A 15,000-nucleotide genomic window follows, 5' to 3' on the forward strand; every position below is an offset into this window, starting at 1 on the left:
TAAATAATATAATAATATAATATTAATAATATGTCAAAAATGTAATTTCATCTACTCACTGTCTCGAATACCCACAAAGTTATCTGGACGCTTCTTGTAACAGCGCTCTTTTTTGAAACACGACTAGAAAATCTGATACAAGTAGGATTTAAAAATTTCCCTTTCCATCTCAATGGAAAATTATTTATGCTCTCTCTCTCTCTCTCTCTCTCTCTCTCTCTCTCTCTCTCTCTCTCTCTCTCTCTGTCCTTTCTATTCTCAGAGACATTCAAGCAAGAATATTAAATTGTGCTCGCTTCTCGTGTCTCTTAAAATGTAACTCTTGAAGATTGCCGTGACAAAAGCAATGAGAGGAGAGGAGAGGAGAAGAGAGGAGAGGAGAGGGGGGGAGAGGAGAGGGGATAAAAGAGACACAAAGTAAAATGCAAAGCGCTTTAAGTACCAGGGAAGAATGAGACCGGAAGGAAACGCCAGCTGAAAAAAAAAAAAAAAAGATGAGACGATGGAAATTAGAGAGATAAAAAAATCCATAGCTTCGTGAAAACTAGGGAAGAAGAAGAGGAAGAAGAAGAAGAAGAAATTGGAGAAGTGTAAGACCGGGAAGGACAAGTAAAAGACTCGATAGAAATGTGAAAAATCCAATACTACAAGGGTAAGAAGATAGAGAAGACTCACGCACACACACACACAAGCAAAGGGAAGGAAAGAGAGAAGACTGAAACACATACACACAAACATAAGCACGCAAGAGGAAGAAAAGGAAGAGGCAGACACACTAACGCAAAAACACAAACACGCAACATACAGAGTAGACTGGACTGTAGAAGGCATAGGGATCTGACGCTAGTGGCGGGAATGACGGTACGGGAAGATGAGAGGAAGATGAGGAGGAGGAGGAGTACCAGCAACAGTAGCAGCCATATCCCTGGGTGTTAGTTCTCCAAAAATGTTGTCCTGAGAGGGACCCCCTGGAGGGCCGGCCATTGTGCGGCCTCCCGAAAGATGCGCGTTATCGCATTGTGTTTGTTAACATGACAAAGGGACATTTGTCGGGCCCACCTTCTTCTGAGCATCGGCACAAGTGGCGCTTCAATGGAGACTCTGAGAGATGAACTCGCTGAAGAAGGAGTAGTAGGGGTAGGAGGGGGAAGAGGAGGAGGAGGAGGAGGCAGGCCAGGGGATGTAGGAAGAATTAAGAAGAAAGGGGGAGAAAGAATGGGGGGGTTCTGAGACAGGGAGAAAACACGAGAGAAGAAGAAGAATGAGATTGAAGTTGACGTTAAAAAAAAAAAAATAATAAAATAAAATAAAATAACAAAAGGTGCTTCAAAAGACATGCGGATGACCGGAAGTAAACCTTCCGACGTAGAGACGAATTACCTGAACTTTGAAATGGAATTAGATACAAATTGGATTCAATGGAGGGAAACGAAATGGAGAAGAGAAAGAGGAGGAGGAGGAGAAGGACGAAGATGAAAAAGGGGAGAGAAAAATCACATATGCAATAAAGAAAGGAATGTGTCAAACGAACAAGACAAATGACTTCACGAGAGAGAGATGTTTCGTCTTCATTTCCGATATGACTTAATTATTTGCCCCCTTGGAATGGAATCTCTCGTTCCAGTTGTTCAGTCTTATTGTTTATTATTGCTAAACGTGTTGTTGTTGTTGTTGTTGTTGCTGATTTTTTTTATTTTTTGCATACTGTGTTCGCATTCCTATTTATTTTGTTATCAGACTTTTACAGAATAGTTTTAATATGAATAATATGTAGATAGGTTTACAATAGCTATCAAATAAATATTCATAAATAAGAACAAGGCGTGATCCGACCTCCAGCTTACTGGGGGTGCATGCTAAAACCTACAGTCAGATAGCGCGTTGTTTCACCAATGAAAATTAAAATAAATACGCTATAGTTTATTACAAAAAATGGTTCTGTACTGTTTAACATGCACATTATTTTTTACATTTTCTTTCTAATAAAGACATTATAAATATCCTATCCTAAAATTCCTGCATCTTTAACTCGACGCGAAACACCTTTTACAGACCTTTTTAGGTTCTTCCATAGACCTTTCCTACCCCCCCCGACAGCAACAACGACAGCAATAACAAAGTAGTTTGTAGGCTTACTCCCCGAGTAAGCGAAAATAACGGTACTGAAACGCACAAAATAAAAAAGTGGAGAATTGTCATAATAAATAGTGACTAGGTCCTAGTAAACTTCAAGAAAAGAGGCATGGCAAGTATATATCTTAATGCTCCTCCCATATCGGTTCGTGAATAACACCGAATATCGCCGTTGCAAAGAATGTTGCAACACGACGAGGTCCCTGCTGACCAAACAGAGGAATTTCGAAAATGAAAGAGAACATTCTTTTGATTTTCAATCACGCTTGGTTTAGAATGTTGCCCGACAAGAAATAAAAAGCACGTATGTTCATATATATATATATATATATATATATATATATATATATAATATATATATATATATATATATATATATATATTGGAAATGAAACATAAGTACTGAAATGTTAGTTGAGTGTTTGAGTTTAAATATCATAATCAGAAGTCAGCATTTCTTAAGCATAAGGAAAATACACACAGCATGTATACTATATATATGTATATAATATATATATAATGACATATACATAAACAAATGATTAAATTTTTATATGTATACACAGTATATATATATACCATATATATATATATATATATATATATATATATATATATATATATATAAACTTATACATATATATATATATATATATACACTGTGTATACATATAAATATTTATTATATATCATATACGTATATATATAGAGTATACATGTGCTGCGTGTAATTTCCTTATCCTTAAGAAATGGTGACTTCTAATTATGATATCATTTAAACTCAAACTCTCAATTAACATTTCATTACTTTTGTTTCATTTCCCTTCGAGAGAGGAATCGTTGTCTCACTCAACTCGCTTTTGAGTATGTATGTATGTGTACTCGTCTGTGGAAAGCATGCAACTATACATACATATATACATACATACGAGAGTATAAATAGGTTCTCTGTAAAGTTCTTTGTCTATAAACATCAACTAAACTGTTTATAAACGCCTTTCAACGCATCCTACTCGTAATCCTTATTTCTACGAACTCGGAACTGAAAATAAAAATATATTTTAAAAAAACCGAGAGAGAGAGAGAGAGATGGCATGAAAAGTAACGGCGTCGCCATTTTAAATTCACCGTAATCCCTTTTGGGGACTGTGAAATCTCCTCTTATCGCAGTTTCTTTCGACCATCACTCAAGTTGATGTTGAAAATGTTAATAGGATTGAAGCGAGCGCGCTCTAAGAATGCGATGAACGCCGGGAGTGATCTTGGCGTTTCATCCCTTCGGGTTAAGCCGATTAATTGGTGGATTCATCCCGGAGCTTTTGGAAAAGGAAGCTGTGTGTGTGTAGAGAGAGAGAGAGAGAGCGGTTATCTCTTTAGATTATTATTTCATTCAGGTGATGAAGTTGTAGCAGATTACAAACTGGAATGCAAAAAGGTAGTTGTTTACGAAAGATTAGACGAACGCAAGCGGTGGAGAAAAGATTATTCTATTCTTGGGTATTGGATAAAATTCGCTTCAATAAATACTTTACGTCACGTTCTTTATTCTTTGTTTGCTTTTGTTCTTCATTTTTGCTTATGTATTCGAGTGTATCAGTATAAGAAATATTGGAATAGACGAAAGGAAACTATTATTTTTCAACATAGAAGCTGTCTGAATTGTGTGTGTGTGTGTGTCAATAACGACAATCGTTCAGTGTACGGGGCACTTTAATGGTATCATTTGATATTACACTGAGGTTCCTCTAACATGACCAAATACAAGTTGTATCTATGAGGTGGGATAACGCGTCTTAATCCGATGAAAAATGGAGCTTCTGTGTTGAGAAAATAAGTTTCCTCACCGTTTTCAGTCTGAAGACATGGCATCATCTCTAGAAGAGACGTACGCGATAGCGTTATATCGGCAGACGAACACACACATTGAACGACCTGTGTGTGACAGACTCAAGTTGCAAGCCAGCAACCTGGTCGTGACAGATTCCCGCTGAAATCGTTCAGACCACGAAACTCCGCCCACTTGTGCATTCTGACAAGCCCATACACAGTGTTTTGGGCGAACGATACAGACAATCGTTCATAAAGTCGTTCAGTGTATGGTTCCCTTAAGAGTCAATAACTTCCAAAAGCGGGCGTGAATAAACGTCTACCATTTAGAAGTATACGTAAAGTGCATGTCGGTGAAAGTCGTTTAAAGGAAATTAACGAAATTCGGTACCCAGACCACTCCTAATAATGTGGATCAATGAAAAAATGCTACAATCTACTAAAAAATACTGCATAGCACAGACTCAGTTTACTTTCAGGGCACTGAAAGAATAATTGCAAAACGTGTTACTCCATGTGAAAAGTTTATATATATATATATCTAAACTATGTCTTCGTCCTTAACAGTGTAAAACAGTACTGTTATATACACAGAAGAGACAAGTAACCATAGCGATATACTCGTATACACAGCTTCCAACAACCACAGTAACAAAAGAATCGTCCTTCAACATTTTACAGAGACAAAACACTGAACACTTGCAAGAGAATAACTAATATTAGGGCTTAAACTTTAATTACCCTGAAGAACTATTCATCGATAAAGCATTGAAATATTAACCATTTTTTCCCATTTTCTTCTGAGGACCTGCCTTTCTTTAAGGAAGGTCCGTGCGTTGTCAAAAGTCATGTCATTTCTGATGTAGAAATTACATTTCTGATGTTTGAAATTACATTACTAATTAAAATAGAAATTCCATGTAATTTCTAATGTATAGATTTTATAAAAGAATACTCATTCTTTTATTTTATTTTTTTCTCACAGTCATCCTATTCGACAGGGTGGTTTTTATAGTGTGGGGTTCCGGGTTGCATCCTGCCTCCTTAGGAATCCATCACTTCTTTCACTACGTTCGCTGTTTCTTAGTAGCTCACTTTTCCCGCATATTATTATTTATTTTATTATTTTTTTTTTTTTTTTTTTTTTTTTTTTTGCTCTATCACAGTCCTCCAATTTCGACTGGGTGGTATTTATTGTGGGGTTCCGGGTTGCATCTTGCCTCCTTAGGAGTCCATCACTTTTCTTACTATGTGCGCCGTTTCTAGGATCACACTCTTCTGCATGAGTCCTGGAGCTACTTCAGCCTCTAGTTTTTCTAGATTCCTTTTCAGGGATCTTGGGATCGTGCCTAGTGTTCCTATGATTATGGGTACGATTTCCACTGGCATATCCCATATCCTTCTTATTTCTATTTTCAGATCTTGATACTTATCCATTTTTTCCCTCTCTTTCTCTTCAACTCTGGTGTCCCATGGTATTGCGACATCAATGAGTGATACTTTCTTCTTGACTTTGTCATTCAACGTCACGTCTGGTTCTATTTGCACGTTATTCACCCTATCCGTTCTGATACCATAGTCCCAGAGGCTCTTTGCCTGATCGTTTTCTATCACTCCCTCAGGTTGGTGCTCGTACACTTATTACTGCAAGTAGCTGATGTTTCTTGCACAGGCTCCAGTTGAGGGCTTTTGCCACTGAATCATGCCTATTTTTGAATGACTCGATATATTCAGAAACTGGATAAAATTATACTTATGGAGAAGAAGCAATTTTGCAATTACAAATTACACATTACGCAGCGTTATAAGTATCCCATGTCTGTAGATCATTCTCTCAACACATAACGACTGATTAACCTACAAACTGGTAAGGAAACTTATTATTAAAGTGATTATTTTTCAATGAGTTTTAATCCCAGTGATTAGTTTTCGCCGTACGTTTCTTTGCCTTCAATGACCTTTAGTTACAAAAAGAAAAAAATTATTTAGATTTATTCTATAATAAAGGTTTGAGTCAAAATTTCAAAAATCCAGGTTTTTAATCTGGGACACTAATCACGTTGGTGAAGTAATTAACCTTTTCCTTAAACACAGCTCAGTTGAGTAACAGTTTTATTCGAATTTTAGTTAGAAGATCATTAGATACTATAATAATAATAATAATAATGATAATAATAATAATAATAATAATAATAATAATAATAATAATAATAATAATAATAATGGCTACAGAGGGGAGAGCTAAAGAAGGAAACTGAAGGAATGATAACAGCGGCACAAGATCAGGCCCTAAGAACCAGATATGTTCAAAGAACGATAGACGGAAATAACATCTCTCCCATATGTAGGAAGTGCAATACGAAATATGAAACCATAAACCACATAGCAAGCGAATGCCCGGCACTTGCACAGAACCAAGTGCAAGTGCCGGGCATTCGCTTGCTATGTGGTTTATGGTTTCATATTTCGTATTGCACTTCCTACATATGGGAGAGATGTTATTTCCGTCTATCGTTCTTTGAACATATCTGGTTCTTAGGGCCTGATCTTGTGCCGCTGTTATCATTCCTTCAGTTTCCTTCTTTAGCTCTCCCCTCTGTAGCCATTATTATTATTATTATTATATTATTATTTATTATTATTATTATTATTATTATTATTATTATTATTATTATTATCATTATTATTATTATTATTATAGTATCTAATGATCTTCTAACTAAAATTCGAATAAAACTGTTACTCAAACTGAAGCTGTGTTTAAGGAAAAGGTTAATTACTTCACCAACGTGATTAGTGTCCCAGATAAAAACTGGCTTGTTGAAATTTTGACTCAAACCTTTATTATAGAATAAATCTAAATAATTTTTTCTTTTTGTAACTAAAGGTCATTGAAGGCAAAGAAAAACGTACGGCGAAAACTAATCACTGGGATTAAACTCATTGAAAAATAATCACTTTAATAATAAGTTTCCTTACCAGTTTGTAGGTTAATCAGTCGTTATGTGTTGAGAGAATGATCTACAGACATGGGATACTTATAACGCTGCGTAATGTGTAATTTGTAATTGCAAAATTGCTTCTTCTCCATAAGTATAATTTTATCCAGTTTCTGAATAATATCGAGTCATTCTTTTTCTCTAGATAAGTCACGTAATTAACTGTGTAATACTTTTAAACTGAGTGTTGGTTAAAACGTAAAGTTATCGTGAACAAGTACCATTGGTTCTCTCCATTCTACACGAGAGGCCTATTTAGACAGAAGTAATAAAAAAAAAGAGATAATGATATGGTTCTCTTTAAAGAAAAATGCGTTACTTTAATTTAGGTTTTCGAAAGCGTCGTTGATGATATAAGGGAATCGGATTACAATAAAAAAAAAAATGAACAAACCATTCGCTACAATAGGCGTTTTACTAAAGATGAAAGAAAGTTCTGATCAATATTTCATCATCCCCTTAAGGAGGGGGTGGGGGGTGGTAGTGCCGTCAGTGGACCTCATGCGGTGCATTGTAGGTATTGCTTAAGGTTCTTTGCAGCGTGGCTTCGGCCCCTAGCTGCAACCGCTTTCGTTCCTTTTACTGTACCTCCTGTCATATTCTCTTCCTTCATCTTACTTTCCACCCTCTCCTAACACTTGATTCATAGTGCAACTGCTTTGAGGTTTTCCTCCTGTTACACCTTTCAAACCATTTACTGCAAATTTCCATTTCAGCGCTGAATGACCTCATAGGTACCAGTGCTTGGTCTTTAGCCTAAATTATATATTCAACTCAACTCAACTCAATATGTCATCGTTAAATTACGGTTTAAAACCGTGCAGCTACCACTTATACATTTCTCCTGACGTATTTCAAAATGATAGAATTGCAATTAAATACATAGATTTTATATTTGGTTTTCAAGGCTTATTCGCCCACTAAATGTCAATTCATTATATTTCTCTGTATAGATCATACCTAGAGGCTCGTATTTCTCCCACGCTTATTTGCATATGAGCAGTTTCTGTAATTACGTATCTTGGTTGCTTTGCCATTATAAGGTATTTACATATTCTAATCTTTATTCTTTTTATTTATTCATATAAATCTCTCAATTCAGTGGACAACTGAACATTAAATAACTTTTCTATTACGACATATCCTATTTCATTTCCCTGGTAAGGTTTCGCTTTTTCACATAAATAGTACTCATGATGACAGTCTGCGAAGCGGTTTAGCTTACATATGAACACTCCATTTATATTTTGTCACATTGGACAGTATTATAAAGTCTAATGTATTTTTATCAAAGCCATTTGTTTTCGGGAAAATGTGAGATAGAAATTTCGGATCTCTCTTAGATAGTTGAGTTAAGTATATCTTAGTTTAACCAGACCACTGAGCTGGTAAACATCTCTAAGGATTAGATATTTTTACGTGGCTAGGAACCAATTGGTTACCTAGCAACGGGACCTACAGCTTATTGTGGGATTCGAACCACAGTATATCGAGAAATGAATTTCTAATCACCAGAAATAAATTCCTCGGATTCACCATTGGCAGAGCGGGGAGTCGAACTCGCGATTACCGAATTGGTAACCGAGCACGTCAAGCGCTCGTCCAACGACGAACTTCTCTTAGTGAACCCCAGCAAAGATAATGATCCTCAAGAAATACTATAGTGGATTCACATTACCCGTGTATTTGATGTCTAAACTAGCCCCTTACGACGCTCCTGATTGGCTGTTGATAAGCCAATCACAGGGCTAGAAATTCTCACTCGAGAGAGTTCTCATAGGCAGGATGTACGTTCCACCTCTCCTGAAGAATACGTCTTTCAAAAGTATCCCTCAGGAGAGATGGAGCATACATCCTGCCTATGTGAACGCTCTCGATAGACTGAGAGTTTCCAGCCCTGTGATTGGCTTATCAACAGCCAATCAGGAGTGTCGTAAATAACTGGCCTAGACATCAAATGCACGGTTGATGTGAATCTACTATAGGACTAGTATTTCTTGGGGCCCATTATCTGTATGATATTTACAGTCTTTTGTTTTTGTTTCTACGGTCATCCCCAAAGGGGAATACGCACTGTGTTAAAAACCCTTGGGGCTCACTATCTCGAAAAGGTCCGACATTTCTATACGTAAGGTATAGTCCAGTATCAGGAAAACCAAACACCTGTAAGCATAGACTGATATTGCTGCGCAAGCGCGAAACAAAGAGATTTTTTTTTTAAGCAAAAAATCTTCAATAAAAAAATTAGCGAGTTGTGTTCCTCTGTCGTAAATATAACCACCATATCGTAATGATTAAAGATTTTAATTTCCAATTTATTAGGAAAGAAAACCGAACTTTTCATTCTTAATTTCGGTAAGAGTGGTTCACTTGTTTTTCACCCGAATATCGTCTATACCTTTACTTCGGAATATTTAATTTTGCACCAATCTAATATCTAAAGAAAATACTGCCTCTTATAACTCTTCATTCCAGTAAATGAATATCTTTCTTCACGAGGAGACATATTTTTTCTTGCGCAAGAAATAAAAGGGAGCTTTTAAAGGCTTACAAGTAATACCGAAGATGATGTACAAAGAAGGTAACATTTCTTCCAGAAGCTAAGGTAAAAAAAAATGGAAGCCTGACATGACATTAATGCTCTGGCAATAAGCTCATAAAGAAAGGGTATTTGTTACTGAGAGGAGTACAGTTAACGTTGTAAGTCTCTCTCTCTCTCTCTCTCTCTCTCTCTCTCTCTCTCTTCTCTCTCTCTGTATATGTGTATATATATATATATATATATATATATATATATATATATATATATATAAAATATATATATATGTGTGTGTGTGTATACATATTATGTATATATATATATATCTATATATATATATAATATATATATTATATATATATATATATACAGAAAACTGTGACGCTAATCTAAGCCATAAGAGAGTCGGCCCACGATAGAAGTGTATCGTATTGTATATCAGGGAGGGTGTGTAATCACAAGAAGTTGCCGAATGTTTTTAGTGTGTATATATATATATATAGCCAAAATTTATGAAACCTTCGTGATTAAGCCAGTTTGTTTTTCCGTGTCCCTCATGTTTGTTTGTGTTTCCTTCTTTCCCTTCATACAACAACCAAATGAGATGCCGTTCCGTCGGCCTTCCGAAGTCCATATAGAGGATTAAACCCTTGAAAATTGTAGGGTCAGGTGATGGATAGCATCTATGACGAAAGTGACATCTAAACGAAGGCTTCATTTAAACAAAATAGTTTATTTCATATAAATACGTAAAGGAAAATATACTACCAAAAAACAGGCATGATTTAGTCTAAAAAGCTTTTCTTGTACATATAAAAGTGTAAAGGAAAATATAATAATAAGCAAAAGCTGCCTTGCACTATTCAGAATACCTTTCCTCGTATATAAAAAAGTGTAAATGAAAATATAATAACCAAAAGTAGGCTTGATTTAATCAAAATATTTTATATTGTAGGTAATAAAAGTGTGAAAAAATATATAATAGTCAAACGTAGGTTTGATTTAATCAAAATAGTTATTCTCGTATATAGGAAAGTGTGGAAAAAATATAATAACCAAACGCAGGCTTGATTTTATTAAAATAGTTTACCGATTGTACTGAATGATATAAAAAAAAAATATCACAATAGTCTTTTTAATCCGTAGCCAAGATGTGGTGAGAGGACATCGTATTATAGAAACACAATCATGAAGACATTTCTCTTTAAGAGGATTAATATATGAAGGCGAACTTCCCCCAGACTTGATATGAAAAGCAAAGCCTTGCCCCCCCCCCACCCCCCCACCCCCCTCAGGAAAGAAGGACTGCCCGCCCCCCAGGAAAGCAGACTGCCATGTGGAGACAGGGTAGGGACGTATATGGTCGGGCTTCCAAAAGTGGAATTTAGAGCCTCTCTCTCTCTCTCTCTCTCTCTTCTCTCTCTCTCTCTCTCTGGGGAAGGGGTCTCTCAGGGTGGCCCTTAGGAGCGCCCTAAGGGCTATAAATTCGTCATTCACACGCAAGCCATCGAGTAAAGAGGTTGGAGGAAACGGGGTCTGCGATGGTCGGCCCACTTATTGGATGGACGATCCGGCCGGGCTCCGCTTTGAGCGCCGGTTTCAGCCTTCCTTGAACAACCCCCCCCTCCCCCCTGCCGTTCTCTTTTACGTCTAAAGGACCCCTCCTCCCCTCCCCCTCCCATCCCCTCCCTCTCGATAGGAAAAGAAAAGGGCGACGGGAGAGAGGGAAGAAATTGGTAAATTTTGTCATGGTGGTCCATAGGTAATTGGATGGAAGTCGGAGAGGAAGTTATCAGGTGATGATGATGATGATGATGATGAAGAGGTGGTGGAATTTCCAGAATTTATTGTAGTTCTGTATCTGTGGACGCATTATTTCTCCGGTTTTCAGCGTGAGTTGGATTACGATGGTGTGACTGTACTACGGACGACTGTTTCTCATAATGTCATTTTCTAAATGTTGGTGAATTTCATCCGCCCTCACTGATGGTAGCCTGTGGACCAGGGAGTAACTGAATCTTTTCAGACGAGTCCAAATCCAATCACAGATCTAGAAACTTTTTTTTCTTCCGATTTTTAAACCCGAAAGCATGATCACTCGGATCTTACACTCAAACTCGACTCTTCTTAATCATTAGAAAAGTTATAAATCATGTCTGTTGGTTACGAGAAAATATATGACCGACCAATATAATGAAAGGTCACGCGACACTACGGTAGCCATGATAAATATGTGAATGATTTTGGTACAATGTTAATAGATACAAAGTTAAAAGAAACTTCATAATGGGGTTTTAATTGAAATCTATTTCTAGTTCCAACAACCTCGTATAATACAGAAACGGGGTTCAGTGAAACCAAGAAAAATAGAAGTAATGAAGGCAGAGTTTGCACAGATGGCCTGAATAACATTAAATGGTGGAAGGGGTGATATGTTCGAATCGTATATATATATATTATATATATATATATATATATATATATATTATTAATTATATATATGAATATATATGTGTGTGTGTGTGTGTGTGTGTTGTGTGACATATGTATAGAAATATTATATATATATGTATTATATATTATAATATATGACAGATATTTAGATATATTATATATAATATATTATATATATATGAGATATAATATATATATATATATATATATATATATATATATATATATATATATATATATTTATTTATATATACGTATATGTATAGTACGTATAAGACCAAGGATACCTTGTACAGGGTATCTGAAGATCTATAAAAAATTATTGCTGTTACATTTCCCCGCCTCGAGGTATTTATTATTATTAACTTTGGATATTTCCAGATGGGAAAAACCTCTGTAACTTGTTGAAACCATTTCAAGTTCAGTTGAAGCAAAGAGATTACTTCTTATTCACAATGATTTCAGAAAAAAAAGTGTGATAAGAAAATTCATAGTTATTCCAGAGGTTGTTTTTGTAAATTTGTTTAAAAGTATATTTATATAATGAGTAATTTCTTCTTACTTTCCTTATCGTATCTTCTATAGTTCATGATGAGGTGCAAGGTATAAAGAAAAATTAGACTGCAAAGGTGAGATGTATTTATACATTAGTAGGGTACTGATGTAGATTAATCTCCACTTAAAGGACCAATGTTAATTTTCCCTAAACAGGGGATGTTTAGACTTACTACATTCTTTATGAGTTCCAAAAGTTATTTACATTAATATACTTCTTTTCACAAATAAGATTTCCCATGTGCATCCAAGGCTTTCTTAAGGAAGCTCTTCATTCTCTACCTGTCATTTTCGTCTTTAGCTTCTATTTCAGGACCATGTACACCTCACACAACTTTTTCTTCTACTCCTATAATTCTTTAAAAAAAAAAATTTAATGAATACTTAGACCATGCAGCTTCCTGCTTTTCTAAACCAAATCTGGCCAACCCATGTTAATCTTTTTGTTTTGTCTTCATTCCTCTATTAAGATCTTGCACCTTCTTCGTTATACACCCCAATATTACACCCCTTGCCACTTTTTATTTTTCTTCAGCGATGTCGTCTTTATCTTTGGAACCTTTCCCTCTCCCAGACATACTTTAAACACACTGGTCAGCCACTCGATCCATCTTTCACCGCTTGTTTGGAATTATCTTCTCTAAAAACGTATTTCCAGAAATTTCAAATTCAAAAAATTTTCTATTTTTTCTATTTTTCTAAGAAACCTATCATCTTTCCCCGTTGCTGAATAACCACTGGTTCCACGCAACGTAAAAACACCATACAAACAAACAAACAAACAAACAAACAAACTTCATCTTTTTAAACAAGTTGAGTTTTTGTGAGGCAATAAAAGTCACGAACAAAAGGTCGCTTATGGAAACATTCTTCATTTGTATTTCAGCCTAAGAGAATTATTAACGGCCATTCGTAAGTGTTGTATATATATGTAAGGAGAACTCTTAAAACTAAAAACTATAAGAAATACGTAAGGTAAAATACACAGGGTTTGTAATAATAAGGTTCTAAGAACTATTAAGTGCCCCTAACTGTCATCAGTAACTGCCAAACATTCCTCCAATGACGCAGGCAGTCTCTCTTGGCCAAAAGCAGGTGTTGGAAATGGCCAACCCTCTCATTTCAAGGTAATTGAGATAATCTCCTCCTTGACGTATGGTCCTCTCGATATGAAAAAGCCTTTATCGCTCTCAAAGACCTTCATTCATTTATCCAACTATACAATTTTTTCCATCTCTCTCTTTCTCCCCCTCCAGCCAGGAGCGCCGTCGCTGCAGTCCTGCCAACCTTCGCGATCCTCGTGGTGTTGGCAATACTGGTGGGAGAGCAGGCGGTCACGTGACTCTTCACCCAGGATATCAAATCCCTTCCTCCCCTCGAATGCAAGCATGAGGTTAAATGTTGTCGTAGAGTCTTAAAGTCTAGGTTATCCATGTTATCCAATCAAGAGTGATCTTGATTAAATAAATATTTATGGTTGTTTCTGTTGATATGGAACGTACAGAAGTGATTTGTAGATAGAAAGGGTAAACCGAAACTGTTGTAGAACGGTCTTGCCATCAAAATGTTATTGCTTTTGTTGTCGAAGTGACAGTAATACTACTTCCTCTTGGAGAACTGTGTGCAATCAGTTGATAGTTATGTCTGTGGAAGTGTTATAATAACAAATAAGATACGAACACTCTCTCTCTCTCTCTCTCTCTCTCTCTCTCTCCCTTCCTTTCTGACACACACACATACACACAACACACACACACACATAAATATATATATATATATATATATATATATATATATTATATATATATATATATATACATATATAATTAACATTAAAGCCGTGTAAGTATGTACTTAGATGTAATCTTGTTGAGTAGCGACTCTTGTATGTGAAAAAATTCAGTTAGCAAAATCACGAGCGAAAGTTGACTGGTTCTATGAAATCATGCTAAGGTTAAATTTTTTTCGAAAATGTATTTCACAGATAATACAGAAGTTAAGTGCATGAAATATCCCCCAAAAAATCCTACGTTGAAAGCAATGGGGCCCTAGTTTTTTAAAAACTGTCAAATATTTTTTTTGCCAGTGTATGAGTCAACAGATGCCAAATTGCTAACATTTTCAGTGGAAAGACGTAGATAATTCAAAATCAATAGGTAGAATTTTGAAAAAAAAAAAAAAAAAATGTCTGTCTTGACTCCATACACAAAAACTTTTCATTTTTTCTACACTGACATGGCTGAAAAAAAAAAAACATTCAAAAGGTAGAATTTAGGAAAGATGTCTCATTTTTTCTACACTGACAGGGCTGGAAAAAAAAACATTCAAATGGTAGAATTTAGGAAAGATGTCTTTCATTTTTTCTACACTGACAGGGCTGGAAAAGACCATTTACAAGGTAGAATTTAAGAAAGACGTCTTCAGTTTTTTTCTACACTGACAGGGATGGAAAAAAACCATTCAAAAGATAGAATTTAGGAAAGATGTCATTTT

General features: G+C 35.7%; 1 protein-coding gene across 2 annotated transcripts in view; it reads left to right on the top strand.

Moving 5' to 3' along the window:
* The window catches only part of LOC135218674 (uncharacterized), a 384,870-nt gene extending 370,619 nt beyond the window's left edge, over nt 1-14,251 (top strand). For both annotated transcript variants that reach the window (XM_064255125.1, XM_064255126.1), the window contains one exon: nt 13,764-14,251. In XM_064255125.1, coding sequence (XP_064111195.1) covers nt 13,764-13,849 — 86 coding nt within the window. In that variant the 3' untranslated portion in view covers nt 13,850-14,251. The remainder of the gene's footprint in view (nt 1-13,763) is intronic.
* Nucleotides 14,252-15,000: the final 749 nt, after the last annotated feature.

The sequence above is a fragment of the Macrobrachium nipponense genome, chromosome 9 (assembly GCF_015104395.2).
Source record: "Macrobrachium nipponense isolate FS-2020 chromosome 9, ASM1510439v2, whole genome shotgun sequence".
Classification (NCBI taxonomy): Eukaryota; Metazoa; Arthropoda; class Malacostraca; order Decapoda; family Palaemonidae; genus Macrobrachium; species Macrobrachium nipponense.